This window comes from Temnothorax longispinosus, chromosome 10 (assembly GCF_030848805.1).
Source record: "Temnothorax longispinosus isolate EJ_2023e chromosome 10, Tlon_JGU_v1, whole genome shotgun sequence".
Taxonomy (NCBI): domain Eukaryota; kingdom Metazoa; phylum Arthropoda; class Insecta; order Hymenoptera; family Formicidae; genus Temnothorax; species Temnothorax longispinosus.
In genome coordinates, this window is record NC_092367.1 from 10,253,759 (window position 1) to 10,271,914 (window position 18,156).

Here is an 18,156-nt window from a genome sequence, read left to right on the forward strand (position 1 = left end):
TTTACGGATTCCATAGGATTGGATGGAATTGAAATTTTTCTTTTTTGGATTCCATGGGATTGGACCATCTCATTTCGAATCCCATCTAATTTCATCTAATTCCGCCAAAAAAGGGATTCAAAAGTATTAAAAAATTTCAATATTTTTTAATCCTTTTGCGTTTGCTGGGCTGTGATTAACTTAGTTGCTGTGTTCATCATGGAAAGATCAATGTGCTTCTCGTTTTTACACATGTTTGCAGAATGTATAAAACATTTATATTTTTAGGCAGGTAATAACTGTGTATACTTTATTAATAATCTTTAACGAATTATCCACAGAATGCAGCGTAATATATTTATCTATATCGTGGTATTTAAATAATGTATGTGTCGTGCATGTTATGAGCATATTCTCACAAATACATAAATTGGTAAGTAAAATTTGGTAAAATTAGGCTTATAGTTATAGTTGTAATATATATATTATATATAATATTGCTTTCCGATAGCGACATGTTAAAACATACATTTTACTTCGACTCGTATATATATACTATCTTACGATCAAACATAAATGCCATTCTACAAACTTCTTTCAAGATAAAGGATTGCTTTCCCAAAACATCCAAAGGCTACAAGGATGTATGATACATGAATGTTGATACTTCTATATATAACGTTCCACAGGATTCTAGTAAAGGATATAATCATAAACTCCCCCCTAACAGACTCTCGTACATTGTAAGTGAATTTTCTTTTGATACCTAAAAACATTTGATAGCTTACCCTACAAATTACTACGGACGCATAGGATATGTTTTCAGCTTCTTCAAGTATAAAATAGATATTTAACAATCTTAATTCAAAGCATTGCGTTAGAATTGTACAATATCTTATTAAAATCCAGTAAATAGCAAATAATCTTGAAATTAAAAATCAGTGTTCTAATCACATCTCTCTGAAAGCACCGATGCATAATGTTATATTAATAAATTTAGATGCACTAAATAACACTTACTTAAATTGTGATGTATCTAATTACATATAAAGTGTGAATTTAAAGGGCCAAAAATTCTATAGTTTGCTTTATTATACATATAAATGCATTCGTAAATATGGTATTGCAGATAGGAATTGTATATTATTAAGCTTTTTAAGTAAAATATTTGTGACGCATGTAATGCAGTATATAATATTTATATGTATTAAAATACTATTTTCTGACACATATATGAACTTAATAGCAACATAAACATTTAATCAATCTTTTATTATACACATTGACAGTACAGAATTATTGCTTCTTGAATAAACACGGAAATTTTTAATAGAGCGACGATGATATTGTCATACATCATTGTCATATATGATTTTAATAGTGGAGACAATAATGTTGAACTTTATGGAATAGTATCATCAACACCCATTAGTAAAATTAATGTGTTTATTGAAGAAACGATGATTCTGTATTGTCAACATGCATGATAGATTGATTAAATGCTTATATTGCTCTTCAATCAATGTATGTACTAGAAAATAGTATTTTAGCATTAATACTCAAAATCCTGAATACTGTGTTACCTGCATGGCACAAATAATTTATTTAAAGAGTCTAATAATATATAATTCCTATCTGCTTACGAACTTTTGACCTTTTAAATTCCATTAATTAATAATTACATACATTAGTATTTTGAATATGTGTTATTTGCTGCATCCAAATACGTCTTATTAATAGAAGGTTATGCATCAGTCATAAAAGAGATGCACTTACAGTGTAAGATGTTGTGTTTTTAATCTCAAGATTATTTGCTGTATATATATAGAATGCACGAGAATTTTTTACACGACAATTCATGACCACGTATCCTCTATTAGAATCCTGTGGAACGTTATGGGAGCATCAACATACATCCATGTAGCGTTTGAAAGTTTTAAAAAACCAGTCCTTTATCCTGAAAAAACATTTGCAGAATAGCATTTAATATTTGTGGAATGTTATGGGAATATCAACATATATTCGTGTAGCCTATGGAGGTTTTAAAAAACTAGTCCTTTATCCTGAAGGAATATTTGTAGACTGGCTTTTATGTTATATTACTATAGATAATATATACAAATCAAAGTAAAATACATATTTTAACATGTGGTAATTGGAAAGCAATATTATGTATAATATATGTGTTACAAAACTATGACTAGAAGCTTAATTTAATCAAATTTTACTTACCAATTTAGATATTTGTGAGAATACGCTGGTAACAGACATGACACATACATTATTTAAATACCGCAATACAGATAATACATTATGTACTGCATTCTGTGGATAAATCATTAAGATCATATTAAAGATTATTTTAAAGTGTACAGACACATATACAGATTACCTGGCTAAGAATATAAATGATATGTATTCTGCAACATGTGTTGACACTAGAAGTGCATTGATCCTTCGATAAATACCCCCGCGTAATAATGCAATCTAATCCAATTAGGAAAGGCAAGGATAGACTACCGTATCTCAGACAGACTGAACTTGTGTATAAGATTGATTGTGCTAACTGCAATTCTTGCTATATTAGGAAAACTAAAAGGCATCTAGAAACAAGATTAAAAGAACATCAAAGTGATATTAGGAAACATGTTAACAATCACTCTGTGGTCTCCAAACATCGTCTTACATATAAACATGATTTCACGTGGCATAATCCGAGGATTTTATATAAAGAAAGCCATTTAAAAAAAAAGAGAGATTTCGGAGATGTTTTTTATTAAGAAGTGCAGGCGCACTGTCAATCTTCAAAAAGACACCGAAAATTTACCGGCTGTTTACGATCGTGTTATTAATGCTGCCTAATCTATGCTTATTAACCGCTGTTTAGTTATTTTAAGAACCCGCTATTTTGCTTTATTGGCGTGTTTTCTGAGTTTTATTATTGTGACTTTGACTATTGTAACGTTCGGACGCATTTGACAAGATGTTCGGTTTCATCTATCTCTTGACTAATTGTATCTTTTACTTCTGCTTTTGTCGACGCATAAAACTTGTAAGTCATTTTTGGCATCCTTTTCGCTATGTTTCATGTCTTTATACATCTCTGTAATCACCTTTTCAGCTTTATGAAGCATGATGTATTTTGGGAACTATATTAAGCGACATAGGATGTATATGCGTGGAATGCTGACAATAATTATTGTTATATTCCTCACTTGAAAAGAGCCAGATGTTGGCCGAAACGTTGTAAGATATTATAAAGAAGAAATTTTGGCCAGTTGGGTCGCTCAAATATATTTTATTATATAAATAAATACAGGAAAAAGAAAGCTGAGGGGATAAGCGAGGAGATACATATGGACGATACACATGAAGAGACCACTTCATGGAAATGCTAGGAGGGACAGAAGAAAGAGTGGTGCTAGACATAGAAGACGAGGGAGAAGAAGATGGCACGAGAGTGGAGGTAACAAAGGGAGTTGAAGAAATATCGAGGGAAGAGGTGATTGAAGTAATAAAAAAACTGAAGATGGGAAAGGCAACAGGAGAGGATGGGATTGAGAACGAGGCGTGGAGATTTATGCAGAAGGATGTAGGTGAAGAATTCCTGAAGTTAATCAACAGAATCTGGAAAGGAGAGGGCATATCAGGAGATTGGAATAAAGGTATGATTAGTCCAATTCATAAAAGAGGAAAGAGAAACGACCCAAGAAATTACCGAGGAGTTACTTTAATGAATACGGCATACAAAATATATGCAAGTATCTTAAATGCGAGGTTGGAGAAAGAGGTGGAGTCTAAGCTAAGGGAGGGGCAATTCGGGTTTAGAAGGAACAGAGGAACGATGGATGCAGTATACACGGTAAATTATGTAGCGAATAAGGAGCTGAGTAAGAAAGGTGGAAAGGTTTTTGCATTTTTTGTGGACCTTAAAGCAGCTTTTGATAAAGTGGATAAAAGGAAATTGAATAAAATAATGAGGAAGACAGGAATTGAAGATAACTTGAGACGAAGAATAATGGAGACATACAAAGAAACGAAAAATGTAGTGAAGATAAGAGATAAGAAGACAGAGGAATTTTGGACAGAAAAGGGACTAACAATAAGACAAGGATGCCCGTGGAGCCCAAATCTATTCAATTTATACATCATGGATTTAGAGGAAGGAATGGAAAAACGGCAAGCAGGAGGTCTTGTGATAAGAAAAGAAAAATTTTGGTCAATATTATACGCAGATGACGTAGTGTTAATGGCGACAAGAGAGGTGGAATTGAAGGAAATGATGAGGAGGTTCAAGAGGTATTTGGAAGGGAAAGGTTTGAGTTTGAGTCCGGAGAAATTAAAAGTAATGGTGTTCGAGAAAGCAAGGGAAAAAAGAAAGAAAAGGGAATGGAAGTGGGAAGAAGAAAAAATAGAGAAGGTTAAAGAAATAAAGTATCTGGGATATACATATACTACAGAAAAATGGGGGAGCGGAGAATCATATAAAAGATAGGATGAAGAAGGCTACAATAGCGATGAAGAAGACATGGAGCATAGGAGAGAAAATATTTAAAGAAGATTTTAGAAGAAGAATGAAAATGTTCGAGGCACTGGTAGAAAGCGTGGCATTATACGGAGCTGAAATATGGGGGTGGCTATACGAAAGCAGATTAGATGTAATAAAAAGAAAGTATGTTAAATGGATTTTTTAGGATTGGATAGAAGAACGCCGAATTACATGGTATCAGAAAAAGCCAAAATAAAGGAGATAAAAATAAGGGCAATAAGGAAAGCTGTAAGGTATGAGGAGAAGGCAAGACAGTCAGAGAAGAAAATAGTTCAAGCATGTATAAAGGATCTAGAGAGGAGCAGACCAAGGAAAGAAGAAAGTAATTGGGAAAAGAAGAAAAGAAAACTGATAGAGAGGACAGGTGTTCGGCGCTCGCCTCAATGTAAATAGTAGTCGTTAATAGTTGTTAGCTTAGCCACATCTGTTGTATATAGCGTTAGAATTTAGCATTAGGATATTCACGGTAACTCGCGCGAAACGTCGGCAGATCGCGATTAACTTGCATATTGATATTTCCGCGACTCGCCAATCGATGCTGCTCTCGTTCGCCCTGCGAGGGCACCATCAATAAGGAAGAACAAACTGCTCGCTCGCGGCGTTGTTACAAAACCGCGAGCACACACTCGCCTACGAGACGTCGCCGTGAACACACACTCTCATACGAGACGTCGGTCGTCGGGAACACACACTCAGATTCGAGTCGTCACCGCGAACACTCGCTACGAAGTCTTGAGGTGCCTAGTACACCCTCGAACTACGGAAGGCCTTATAGGGCTCGCTCCTCCGGAAGAACGAACTTCGACTGCTTCTGCTTGACTGCCTCTGCACGTGCCTGCTTGCGCCCCAAGAACGGACGAGGTCCCTCCAGGAGACGACAACCGACCGAGTGGTGAGTCGCATGTGTCGCTTTTTTACGTTTATCGATATATTCGCGTTGAGGAGACGATACACACCTCCTCTGGTCTTTCGAGAAAATAGTAGATCAACTCGCAAGCCGGGGTCTTACACCCCCCCGAGACAGCAGGAATGGAGAAGAAGCAGCTGAGGAGAGACATGAAGGCAGGGGACCGGGAGGCGGCGGAGAGTCTCGTAAAGAGATTAGAGGAAAAAGAGAAGGAGGAGAGACAGATAAAGATAAACGAGTCAAGATACAATAGTAACTATAAAGAGATTTTAATAGAGGAGTTACCAAAGTATTTACTAGGAAAGAAAAAGAAAAAAGATAGAATGTTGATAACCAGGTACAGATGCGGGAGTGAGGTGAAAGACAGCAAACATTGGAGAGAGGAAGAGGCTAAAAAATGCAGAATATGCCAAAAAGAAGAGGAGAACATAGAACATGTACTAAGAGAATGTGAAACGAAAAAAAGCGAGATACAGTTAAAAGAATTTTTAGGAGAGAAAGGAAAATGACTAGAAGTAATGAAATGGATAGAAAAGGTTAGAAAAGAGGCGGAGAAAAGAGAGGGGATGGAGGGAAAAGAGTAGGAAGGGAAATGTAAGGACAGTCAGATTAGAATGTTGAGTTAGTTTAAAGTTAGTTAGGATGATATGAGGATGTATAATGTATATATATGTAAATGAGAGTTATATGTGTAAAATGTGTTATGCGTTTGTAAAATTATGTAAGGGTTGACGGAAGTTATCCTAAGCCGCAAGGCAAGGATTAAAATAAAATTATTATTATTATTATATTAGGTGCGCAACTAAGTTCTCGCTGTTTTTTTTTTATGAAAATGCAACTTTATTGTGAAAAAATGGTTATGAATGACTCATTCAAAGTATTGCTCATCGCTAGCTACAACTTTTGCCCATTTTTCTGGCAGAGCTCGAATACCGTTACGATAAAAGTCTTCGTCTTTTGAAGCTGTCCACGAATCAAGCCATTTTTTTATGTCTTCATATGAGCGGAACTGCTGATCAGCCAGACCATGTGCCATCGAACGGAACAAGTAATAATCGGACGGCGCAATATCTGGGGAATATGGCGGGTGGGGTAGGACTTCCCATTTGAGCGTTTTCACGTAGGTTTTAACGGGTTGGCAACATGAGGCCGAGCGTTGTCATGCAGTAAAATCACTTTGTCGTGCCTCTGCTCGTATTGTGGCCGTTTTGCGCGCAGTGCTCGGCTCAGTCGCATCAATTGAAGTCGATACCGTTCCCCAGTGATGGTTTCGATCGGTTTCAACAGCTCATAATAAATAACATTGACCTGGTCCCACCAAATACACAGCATAACTTTCGCAGCGTGGATATTCGGCCGAGCCAACGACGTAGAAGCATGACCGGGCAGTCCCCATGACTTTTTTTTCTTTGGGTTGCTGTAATGAATCCATTTTTCATCACCCGTTACGATGCGATAAAGAAAACCCTTCCTTTTTTGCCGCTGGAGCAGTTGTTCACAGGTGAAAAAACGACGCTCAACGTCCCTTGGCTTCAAATCATAAGGAACCCAAGTTCCTTGCTTTTGAATCATTCCCAACGCATGCAATCGCTTGAAAATGGCTTGGCGGGTAACTCCTAATGCTGAAGCAAGCTGTTCTTGCGTTTGGCACGGATCCTCATCGAGCAATGCCTCCAATTCAGCGTCTTCGAATGTTTTTGGCCTTCCTTCACGCGGACGGTCGTCAACAGCGAAATCACCGTCTTTGAAGCGACGGAACCAATCACGGCACGTTGTTTCACTTAGAGCAGCATCTCCGTAAACTTTTTGGAGCTCTCGATGCGCTTCAGCCGCCGTTTTCTTTGAATGAAATAAGAAAATCAACACTTCCCGCAAATGACGATTATTTGGCACAAAATCAGACATTTTCACACAATCAAAAGTATATGACGCCAAAACAAAATCACTAACGTGTCAACGCGGTTTGTTTACCATATGTCTAAGCTTGGTTCATGACGTTTTGGATATGTTTAAATCGACTAGCACTTACTGCTGAAGCCATCTATTGACAAACAGCGGGAACTTAGTTGCGCACCTAATAAGTAACGTAAATTTTGTCGACATATAATATGTCAAACAGACATTTTAATTTTTCTGTTCTCCTTGGGATGGTGTATTAAGTTTAATAATATAAAAATAATAAAATTGCACATCAGTATATACATAATATTATAATAAATAATGTTGTGCCGTACCTTGGGTCGCAGGGTCGGCACGGAGTTCTTTAGGATCCGCCGGGAGGAGGGAGAAACACTGCCAGATTCTTGGTTGAATAACGTTTAATAAAGTTATCGTTAGAATGATACAGGTGTCTTCTTATTTCACTGCCCTGACTTGCGGGCGTTTATAATAGAGTAGATTACGTTCGGTCGTGCGCGATATCGCTTTTCGGTCTAGACTTTTGCTTCCGGGTGAGTACCCTGGAAGCCACTTGCAAAACCCGGAATGCCACCTCAGGTGAGTTTGGCAAAATCCGGAAGTAACGCTGACAGCTAGGTGTCGCAATTAGGGCGCGGTGACTTTCGTCACACAACAATAGTAAGATAAATGAGTTTTTTAACTTCTGTCGCTAATATTTTCGTTTGCAGAGCCGTCATCATCGGCACTAATATTTTCGTTTGCAGATCGTCTTCATCTTTACCAGATATTTCTGAAATGTCATCTGCAGCTTTTTCCTTTTTGCTGTTATGTCTGTCAATGTTAAAATGATTTCAATATTTATAAACATTAATAAGTATTATAAATGTTATAATCTAATGACTTCTTATGAATCTTTGATTCAGGTGCGTGCTTTAGACAAATTTGCTATACAAATCTTGTATAACATTAAAATGTATTGAATAATACTTACTTTTTTATACGAAAGGTGGCCTGAGACAACCATGGTCCCGTTTCCTACCAAATGTGGTTTCATTAACTGTTGGAAATTCTATAGCTGCCGCTTCTGTAAGAAATGAGCACATAAACTTACGAATGAATAAAAAAAACTAAGGTTGACATAAGGTACTGCAATGTAATGAAGCGAAAAAGATTTAATTGTGAAATAATATAATCTTACCGATCATTATTTTGGTTATTCGACGTTTTGCCAATTTCAATTTGGTTCCTCGTTGAACTTTCCAGTTAAAAAGACTTGTTGGTCGCTAATCTGTCCTTGCCTCTCCTGATGACAGCACTGAGTTTTTTCGGTATCTTATATACCACGTCACAGCGGACTCTCTCAAGAGTACCCCGTATGCCCGCGCTTAAAGGCTAAAGATTAGCGACCAACAAGGAAACTAATGTAGTTTACAAAATTGATTGCGAGAATTGCGACGCGTCCTACATTGGCCAGACGAAGAGACATCTTGAAACAAGAGTGAAGGAACATTTCAGCGATATTAAAAAACATGACAGCAATTTCTCTGTCGTAGGTAAACACCGGATACAGAATGACCATAATAAGTGGTCAGATCCGAAAATATTATACAAAGAACCTCACTGGAAAATGAGAGAGATCGCTGAAATGTTCTTTATAAAAAAATATAAGAACACGATTAATTTAAAAAAAGATACCGAGAACTTAAACTCGATATACGACAGTGGCATCATGTCTGTTTAAGTGTTTATATTTATATCTCGGGACACCTTGTTTCTTTCTTTGTCCGCTCAGTCTCCCAAGCACTCGCATACATGTAACATGTCGCAACGAAGAATCCGTCATACGCGAAAATTTATTACGGAATTCGTAAGTTTTTCTTGATCGTCGCTTTCTTTCCTCATATCATTGTTGCTACAAATTAAGATTGGTCCGCAGCTGACCTTTATGGCCATGCGGGAACATGCTCGTGAACTCAGGAATCTGTATTAATTATGTGACGAGTCAATAGATGATATAGGTATTGCTCACTATTTAACGTCGTTAATTTAATATTTATCTCGATTCATTTATATTGTTTGTTTTTTTCTCGCTGTTCCTGTTTCAGTTCGCACTTGAAAAGGGCTCGAATCTTGAGCCGAAACGTTGTGCATTTTTGTATATATTGCGCCAGTTAATCGAGAAATAAATTGAATTTGCTGATTTTATTCACTGGCGGACGAAATTATTACTGAAAAGTTTTATTTTTCTTTAATTTGTACTCTATTTTTTCTAAATCTGACAAATTTGTTAAAGGAAATTCATCCGAAACATATACAGCAGCGGTAGAAATATTTTTATTTGTACATTTGTTCATCATCGTCTTCGTTTTCAAGAAGCTTTCCACATTTCTATCTATCTTGCGTAAAATCAATTTACATAATAACATTTCAGCTGAAAATAAAAAAACAGCTTGTAAATTTTTTGTAAAAAATAAACTGTAAATTCCACTTGATGAAATCTTCACGAATTGATCAATTGTTCATAACCCGATACCAAAGCTTATAATTAAATATAAGTGTATAAAATATGGGTAAATGTCTAGATTAAGGGCGACCTTGGAACCGGATGTTAAATCATCCGTTCCAGCGTCGAGTTCCGCTTGTACCGTGGACGACTACCAGCCAACCGGCGAGAAGCAAACGACAGCTCGGGGCGCGGACATGACGGAGCCGACAACGCCGACAGCGGTAGCGACCAATGAGGACCAGGCGAGTCTCGAGGGTATAGAGATTAGCCAAATATTGCAGCAGATACCACAAGGGGTAGCCGAGGCTATCATACTTGCCGAGGGTGAAAATCAGCCCGCCGGACCAGGTGAGGTGACAGACATCGTGGCCAGCCAATCCCCAGCAGCGGAGGAGGTGGTCGAGTCGACGGTCGTGGAGGACCAATCCCAAGACACGGAGGCGTAAGCCCGTGCGATATAACCTTTCATACTGTTAACAATCATATTGTCTTTATTCTTGTAAAACGCGCGAGCGCGAGGCTCTATTAAGAGATTTTTGATATGTTTATTTTATTTGTCACGAGAGACAAAGATATTTACCCAAAGTGCAATTGAGCATACCAGAGACATTTTGTTTTACTTTTATTTGTTTTATTTTCAAGGCGATAGCGCGATATATATATATATATATATATATATATATATATATATATATATATTAGAACCGAAATTGCATGTAAGCGAACGGTTTTTCGACACATTAAACAACATTGACAAATACACGAAATTAAATTTACCCAAAATACACTTTCACCAATCCCAGCGATCCTAGAGAGGAGAATTCACAATTTAAATAAAGATATTACTAAAGTCACGAAAAGAGCCATTCAGAGGCCGGCATTAGCAAAAGTAGCATCTAGCGATGGATTCGGATAAATTCAGAATCTTAGTTCTATCTTTTATTTTTATTCTATTTGCGATATCAATTATCTGCATACTGTTATTAGCCTATTCACACGGGGCAAAAGCAGAACCGTATTATCTACCGTAGAGTAACCAATCAGCACAATGCAGTTGAAAGAATACATAGTCGTCACGTTAATTATTTTTATCCCAGTCATAACGACTTTTTCAGACATACAAACCATCACAATGACATTTACACTGTACACACTTTACATATTGCTTTTAAGCATCGAGATCGATCCGCGATTGATCATCGACAAGCGATGAGCCGCTGAAAGAGAATTTTGCATGCATTGCGATTGAGAGGGCCAATAGGGTCCGAGACAAGTATTTTTATATCCATTTATTTCATATCGATAGTTTTGACAGTCAAAACGGAATGTCGAGTCACGAGGACCAATGGGAAGCGACCAGGTCAATTTTATCAAGAGTAATCTTATTTTCAGTTAATTCGTTTAGTTCCGCATAGACGCGACACAGCGACAGCCAATAGGAGCGATTCCTGGCTATTTACAATTATTTTACACTTTTTCAGAACGTATTATGATTTTACGAGGCCTTCAGCCAACGGGAGCGCTTTGCGCTACTTGTTCGAATAGACGCGATCAATCGACCAATGAGAAGCGAGCTCAGCTCGAAACAGCGAGATAATACGATTGCGCGCGATTTGCATTGTATTAATTTATTTTATGTATTTCCCTGTCAAAACAATTCTGTTTAGCGATATTTTATTGCACACTTATGTTATTACATACTCACCGACGTTATACTTACTGGTGAGCCAGACCAGTCCATTGATTGGGCGAGACGATCCTACGAAGTCCGGGTACCTGAAAGAAAAGGGGAATTAATCGAGTTGATTCCAGTAAATAAAATACTTACCTGCAATATCGGGGAACGTCACAATGACCATATTCGGTCACTCGGAAACGTTCCGAGTGACTTGCCGCGAACTTGCACTTTATGCAAATTGCGACGGCTGGCACTGGTTGCCGCAGAGACCGAAGCGAGAGCCCTTGTCCGCCGTCCAATCACGTTTCAGTTTCTCTGATCAACGAGAGCTGAGCCAATGAGAACGGCTCAGCGCGCGGGAAACGGTGCGCCGTTAAGAGAGGGATCGTGTCGCTCGTTAACCAGCAATACGATTGGCTGAGAGAGGTCGGCGCGCGATAAACAGCCTGTTCGCGCCGAAATAAGAGGCTTTACGCCTGTGGTAGCATCGAAGTGGGGGAACTCTACCCGTTTCTCCAGGACAGTCCGCCGTGAACTTTCGAAGCGTCAGGACGATACAAGTTGCGCACTAATATTTGTGTCCGGTGCACTTATCCCGTAGCCGTATACGATAAGTACGAGCACAACCAACGTACGCGAAACGGTGTTTAGCCGTAATTAGCTCTTCATCGACGGTACTCAAGTTCGAGATAACTCGACGCTGGTGAACGCGCGAGTGAACGGGACCGCGAGTCGTGAGAACACTGTAAACCTTGAAACATTAAATTGTTATTTGTTTATAATAAACAACGAGTCATTATTAGTGACCCCAGTGAAAATCCTGTTCCATTATCCGTGAATTACGCATCGCTCAACCAGGGCGTGGCCGACGGCCTTGAACACGTCCGCGACGTAAAAGACGGCAGCCATATTGTTGAGAGGAAGGACGGAGCAACGCATTCGACCCAGGTTTCTGTATTTGAGCCTAAAAATACAGTGGCGACCGTAATTTCAGTTCAAGTAGTAAGTGGCTATAACATAAATTTTTATCATCTTAATCGTTGTTCCGGTCACAACCTCACCGATTTCAATGACCTTGATATATGTTGTCAAGGTCACGACCCCAAGTGACCTTCAGAAAATTTTAGCCGTCGCTCGTTATTCGTTAAAAAGTTATTAACAAAAAAAGTTTTGAAAATATAGCAGTTATTTTTAGTATTGAGAGGCATAAACGACTAATATTACGTCTTTTTTTTAAGTAAAGAATACTTTATTTCGCGAGAAAGTCGCTGCTTTACCAAAACACAACATTTAAAGCAGTAAATTGTTGATAAATTGAAGTATTTTCGTATTATATTGTACTATATATACGTATTATCCGTGTATATAGTAAATAATATATCGTATTATGTATACACATGTATTATACACATGTGTATAAACAGTACACAAATAGGCGGGGGAGAGCTTCCTCACTGATTTTAGGACACGCCTTCGGCGTATAGATTAGTGACGCGCTTTAAACAGTTAATATTCCTACTCATGTAGTTACCTTTCAACCAATGTAAATAAAAACTTGGAATGTCATAAATAGAGTACTACCTTATACATAAACACGAATTCTTTGATCCTGTATAGTGTAAACCTCGCTTCAACTTAGAAAGCACATACAAAGTACATACTCTTTATTCTCTACTTTAAATAACTTTCCTTTCAATATATTGTTGCGCCCGCGCTGAGACACCCGTTGCACGAGCAAAAGTCGAAGATCGTCCCTGACGACCAGCTATTTTGGATTCATCGATTAACCACGATTTGTTGTTTTGTTCTGAGCCTCCGTCTCCGAGCGGACGTGACAGCTCGTTTCTGTGTTTTAATCCGTTTGCTCTAATAAACGAGTCTTTCCATTTCTTACATTGTGTTGTCTCATTGACCGCGAGTGCCGGTTGCGCGAGTGAGGGAGAGTGCGAGCGGCGAGACGCGAACGCGGACTCGGCGAGCGCAACATTTTGGGGGCTCGTCCGGGATAGGACGGGCGAAGAGATTAAACAAGCGACGGACGAGATAATGACGATGGCGCCGACGAGAAAAAGGACTCAGGCAGGCACCCCAGAGTCTCCCGCAGAAACGACGTTGCAGGCCGTTCAACAGGAGTTACGCCAGCTGCGAGAGGAGCAAGCGCGGAAGGAAGCGGAGTTCGCAGCAACGTTGCTACGGCAGGAAGAGGAGCTCCTGCGTCTTAACCAGCTAAGTCCTTCTGGGATAAGAGCTACCGGAGACTTTTGGGGTCGCGAGTTGCAAACGCAGGGGATAGAGATGCTTGCACTGATTTGGGCTATAAGCTTGAGCTTATACCCAAACGACGATATATTCGATGGGACAGTTTTGCTGCGAAAATTCTTCTCGCAATTCAATTTAATCGCGCGCGCAAATCGCTGGGGGGACGCAACGAAAACTGTGACGTTGCGCTCGCCGAGTCCGCGTTCGTGTCTCGCCGCTCGCACTCTCCCTCACTCGCGCAACCGGCACTCGCGGTCAATGAGACGACACAATGTAAGAAATGGAAAGACTCGTTTATTAGAGCAAACGGATTAAAACACAGAAACGAGCTGTCACGTCCGCTCGGAGACGGAGTCTCAGAACAAACAAACAAAACAACAAATCGTGGTTAATCGATGAATCCAAAATAGCTGGTCGTCAGGGACAATTTTCGACTTCTGCTCGTGCAACGGGTGTCTCAGCGCGGGCGCAACAATATCAACAATTCATTGCTTTAAATAATTTTCCTTCGTTCATACATATACTATTTCTATATAAATATTAATTATTTATGTCTATTAGTACTCAAAATAACTGCTATATTTTCCAAACTTTTTTTGTTAATAACTTTTTAACGAATAACGAGCGACGGCTGAAACCTTCCAAAAATCACTCAGGAGGGTGGTGACCTTGACAACATATATCAAGGTCATTGAAATCGGTGAGGTCGCCCTTAATCTAGACATTTACCCCATTTTTAAATAAAAAGGTACACCCAGAAAATAACATTTAAAATCAATTCAGCACACTTGTATAATGTGCCGAATACTTTTATTTTACTCGAACAATCAACACATATCATAAAATATACATTGACAAAATAATGAGAAAAGATAGGTTAAGAAGGAAGGTTTTATGTTAAGTTAATTTTGCAAAATTTATTGACTGTTCGAGTAAAAGAAAAATATTCGGCACATTTTACAAAGGTGCTGAATTGATCACTGTGTGTTATTTTCTAGTTGTACCCTTTTATTTGAAAATGGCTTCTCGCTTCTGACGTCATTAAACAAGGACAGCTCCAGCGACTACCCAGGAGCTTACTTAATAATAAGTTTTATTATTAAATTAATACAAAGGAAGTAGATGAGGCAATCGGAGCCTCGTGCGGTAATCAATGCGCAGACAAATTATAATAATAAATGAGTATATTAATCGTACGTTTCGACACCCTATTCGTGTCTTCTTCAGCGTGAATAATTAAGTTACATAAATTCATGACGATACAGATTACATGGATAAACAAAGTATAGCGCAGTCAATAAGCAAAATACCGTGGATTAAAATCGTACGGATGTACCGTCGTCGTAAGCCCAGACAAACCGATATGCATCTGCTCCGCATCCATCGCATCTTAGAAAGCTCGCCAGGTTGGAAGACCGGGGAGGTAGGGAAGATACGAATGCCCTACCTATATCAAACCGAGTCGCAATATGATAAGGACGTTATTTAACCGTGTTAATAGGCGAATAATAAGTTACTTACGGAGCAATTACAGATCAGGATGTCACATTGTAATAACGAGCCTGTCACTCTGAAACGTCGCGAGTGAGTGAGGCATTGGTGGGAAGGTTAACATAATAAAGGCCATATGTATACACCGGAGGTGGGGATAACAATTCACAAACGGCTGTTTTAAATTTTTGCTAATCTCTCGATCACACTCAAATAAGTATCCGGCAGACCTTCCGTGTCCGTCTGCATATTCAAACCATTTGCCTGCCTCTTTATGCATATCATCTCCGAAATCAATCGTTTGTAATAATAGGATTCACTGTCTAATATTTCAACATTGTTCCAATCAAAATTGTGATTTAATTCTAATCGATGCTCCGTTATGACAGACTGATTCGGTGTGTTCCAATTAATATGATTCTGATGCTTCTTAATTCTTGTTTGCATTTGCCTACTCGTTTGGCCCACATATGAAGCATCACAATCATTGCAATTGATTTTATATACTACATTGCATTTTTTGGAGGCGGGATTTTTTGGAGGGGATTGCATCGTATTTTCGCGGGAGGCTATTTTTGTGAGGTTTGATGAATGCACGCATCTTGTTTAAGCTGTAATAAAATAGCCTCACTTTCAAATCCCTTGTGATGTTCTTAAATTTTTCTGTTATCGTAGGGATGTAAGGTATGGTGAAAAAAGGAACAACCTCCTCATCATCCTGTCTCACAATCACATTAGAGCCTCTGTTAAACAATAGCTTAAGACGTTCACGTAATATTTTAAAAATAAATCCCAATGGATAGCAATTATTAAGTAAGATTTCAATGACCAGTCTGAAATTTTTTGCGTGCAAGAAAGGATGAGATAACAAAAATGCCCTGTCTATTAAGCTTATGACCGTGCCTCTTTTTTGGCAAACCGGATGCTGCGACATAAAATTTAGGTACCTGCCGGAAAAGGTTGGTTTATGGAACCAATCAAAAGTTAGTTTATGGTTATTCAGTATCAATGTGATCTCCAAGAAATTTAATGTGTTATCTTCTCCGATTTCTAAGGTGAATTTCAGCCTAGGATGGAAGGAGTTAAAAACATCTAAAGTATGCTGCAGCAAAGTCGACGGTGCCGCAAGTGTGATGTCATCGATATACCTTTTGTAAAAAGGTGGGGTGTAATTTAAAGAGATAAGAGCTATAGTTTCCAAATCTTGCAACACTATGTCAGCCGATATAGGAGAAAGCGGGGAGCCCATGGGCACGCCGAATGTCTGTCTATAAAATTTCCCATTAAACATGAAAAAAGTGGAATTTAATACCAGCCTGACCGCAATAAGAAACTCCGATTTGGGGATCTTACAATTTCTGGCAATGAAATGCCATCTCGCTGATATGCTATCTAGTACCATATCCACAGGTACGTTCGTGAATAAGGAGACGACGTCCAATGAGATCAATTTATAGCCGTCACTGACATGTATGTTCGCCAGTTCTTTCACCAAATCCATGCTATTCTTTACATAGCTGCGAGCTGTAGGAAAGCTTTTGAACATTATACGGTGGAGGAAAATGGCAAGGTTATATAACGGGCTATTAACAGAGGATATAATAATTCTAAATGGACAGTTAGGTTTATGAATTTTAGGAAGTCCATAAGCTCTCGGTATTACTCCATCGCTACAGTAAAGAGATTTGTAAGTTGACAATGTGATATAATTCGAGTTCTTCCATCTAGTAAGTAATTCCCGTGAGCTTGAGATGAGTTTTGACGTAGAACTACGTCTTTCTCGGGGGGTATGGGGGTATGACTGCAACGTTTTCTTGCAACGTTTTCATGCAACGTTTTCTTTTTCTCGAAAAGTATTAAAGAAAAATATACTTTATTATATAGTTTTTGAAAGCTCTCGATGTAAGCTAAATGTTTTCGTGGTTAATTTTTAGATATGGGTTTGTTCTCGAAAAGTATTAAAGGAAAATATACTTTATTATATAGTAACAAGTACTCGCTCGCGACACTGTTCCAGCGCCGCGAGCACTCAGCACTCATCGTTACGACGTCTCGGAGCACAGAGGCTCTCGCTAATATTCGGAGTCGCGAGATCACCAGCCCGTACCCGGATTTGCGATAAAGCGAAGCTCGAAGGACCAGGGGTGTGTGTAAAGTCTCCCCAAAGCGAATTAAGTTAAGCAAATGCGACTCACCGTTCGTTGTGCCGTCGACTCCTGGATGCTTCGTCTCTCGGTCACGATCGGGCTCGTGCAGCAGCGCAAGCAGGGCAGCAAGCAAGGCAAATGCAAGGCAGGCAGCAAGCAAGTCAAGGCAGGCAGCAAGCAAGCAGGAGGAAGCAGAGAAAGGCAGCAAACAAGCAGGCCGAGAAAGTAGGCGATCGCACTATCAGGGAGCGGGCTGGTGATCTCGCGACTCCGAATATTAGCGAGAGCCTCTGTGCTCCGAGACGTCGTAACGATGAGTGCTGAGTGCTCGCGGCGCTGGAACAGTGTCGCGAGCGAGTACTTGTTCTTCAGGCGGGTGCCCTCGTGGGGTGAGCGAAGGCAGCACCGATTGGTGAGTCGCGCAAATATCGATTCCGCGTCGATCGCGATTCGTCGACGTTTCGCGCGAGTCACCGAAATACTTAATACTAGGTATGCGAAGACTACTATGTACAACGAGTAAGAACGAGACTAAACTAATGAGTATGATACATGCATCTATCTACAGTTTGGTGAGCGCCAAACATACCGCCCACCAAAATACAACGAGTTGTATTTTACTAGCGATCTGAGTCGGTCGCCTGTAGAGCAGGGCCCATCGGCAGGGGGCACAGCTTCACTAGGGGACGCGTGATCGTGCCGTCCGCCACCCGCACCGTGGCGACACGCGGGACGCCGTCG

The 18,156-nt window shown here is 39.4% G+C and overlaps 1 protein-coding gene, 1 long non-coding RNA gene and 2 pseudogenes across 2 annotated transcripts; 2 read left to right on the forward strand and 2 right to left on the reverse strand.

The window, feature by feature from the left end:
- The first annotated feature begins 4,147 nt into the window (after positions 1–4,147).
- LOC139821199 (uncharacterized) lies at positions 4,148–5,944 on the forward strand (annotated as a pseudogene).
- Positions 5,945–7,999: 2,055 nt separating this feature from the next.
- Positions 8,000–10,036, reverse strand: LOC139820405 (uncharacterized; annotated as a pseudogene).
- On the forward strand, positions 9,126–9,534 carry LOC139821098 (uncharacterized). Its single transcript, XR_011734183.1, has 3 exons — positions 9,126–9,201; positions 9,271–9,352; positions 9,440–9,534. It is a non-coding gene; the product is annotated as an uncharacterized lncRNA (long non-coding RNA).
- Positions 10,037–11,556: 1,520 nt separating the features above from the next.
- LOC139820406 (uncharacterized) lies at positions 11,557–17,022 on the reverse strand. The gene is made up of 3 exons (XM_071790641.1): positions 16,167–17,022; positions 15,900–15,986; positions 11,557–11,616 (listed from the first exon to the last, which is right to left on the reverse strand). Exons 1-3 carry the CDS (start codon positions 16,812–16,814, stop codon positions 11,557–11,559), a joined length of 795 nt encoding a protein of 264 aa, XP_071646742.1. The 5' UTR covers positions 16,815–17,022.
- Positions 17,023–18,156: the final 1,134 nt, after the last annotated feature.

Excerpts from the sequence above, each read along its gene's own strand:
- LOC139820406 (XM_071790641.1), bottom strand. The coding sequence starts at position 16,814 with ATGTTCAAAAGCTTTCCTACAGCTCGCAGCTATGTAAAGAATAGCATG. Across the intron at positions 15,987-16,166 it reads TTTGCCAAAAAAGAGGCACG|GATGATGAGGAGGTTGTTCC; the intron begins GTCATAAGCTTA and ends ATTGTGAGACAG. Across the intron at positions 11,617-15,899 it reads ACATCACAAGGGATTTGAAA|GTACCCGGACTTCGTAGGAT; the intron begins GTGAGGCTATTT and ends CTTTTCTTTCAG.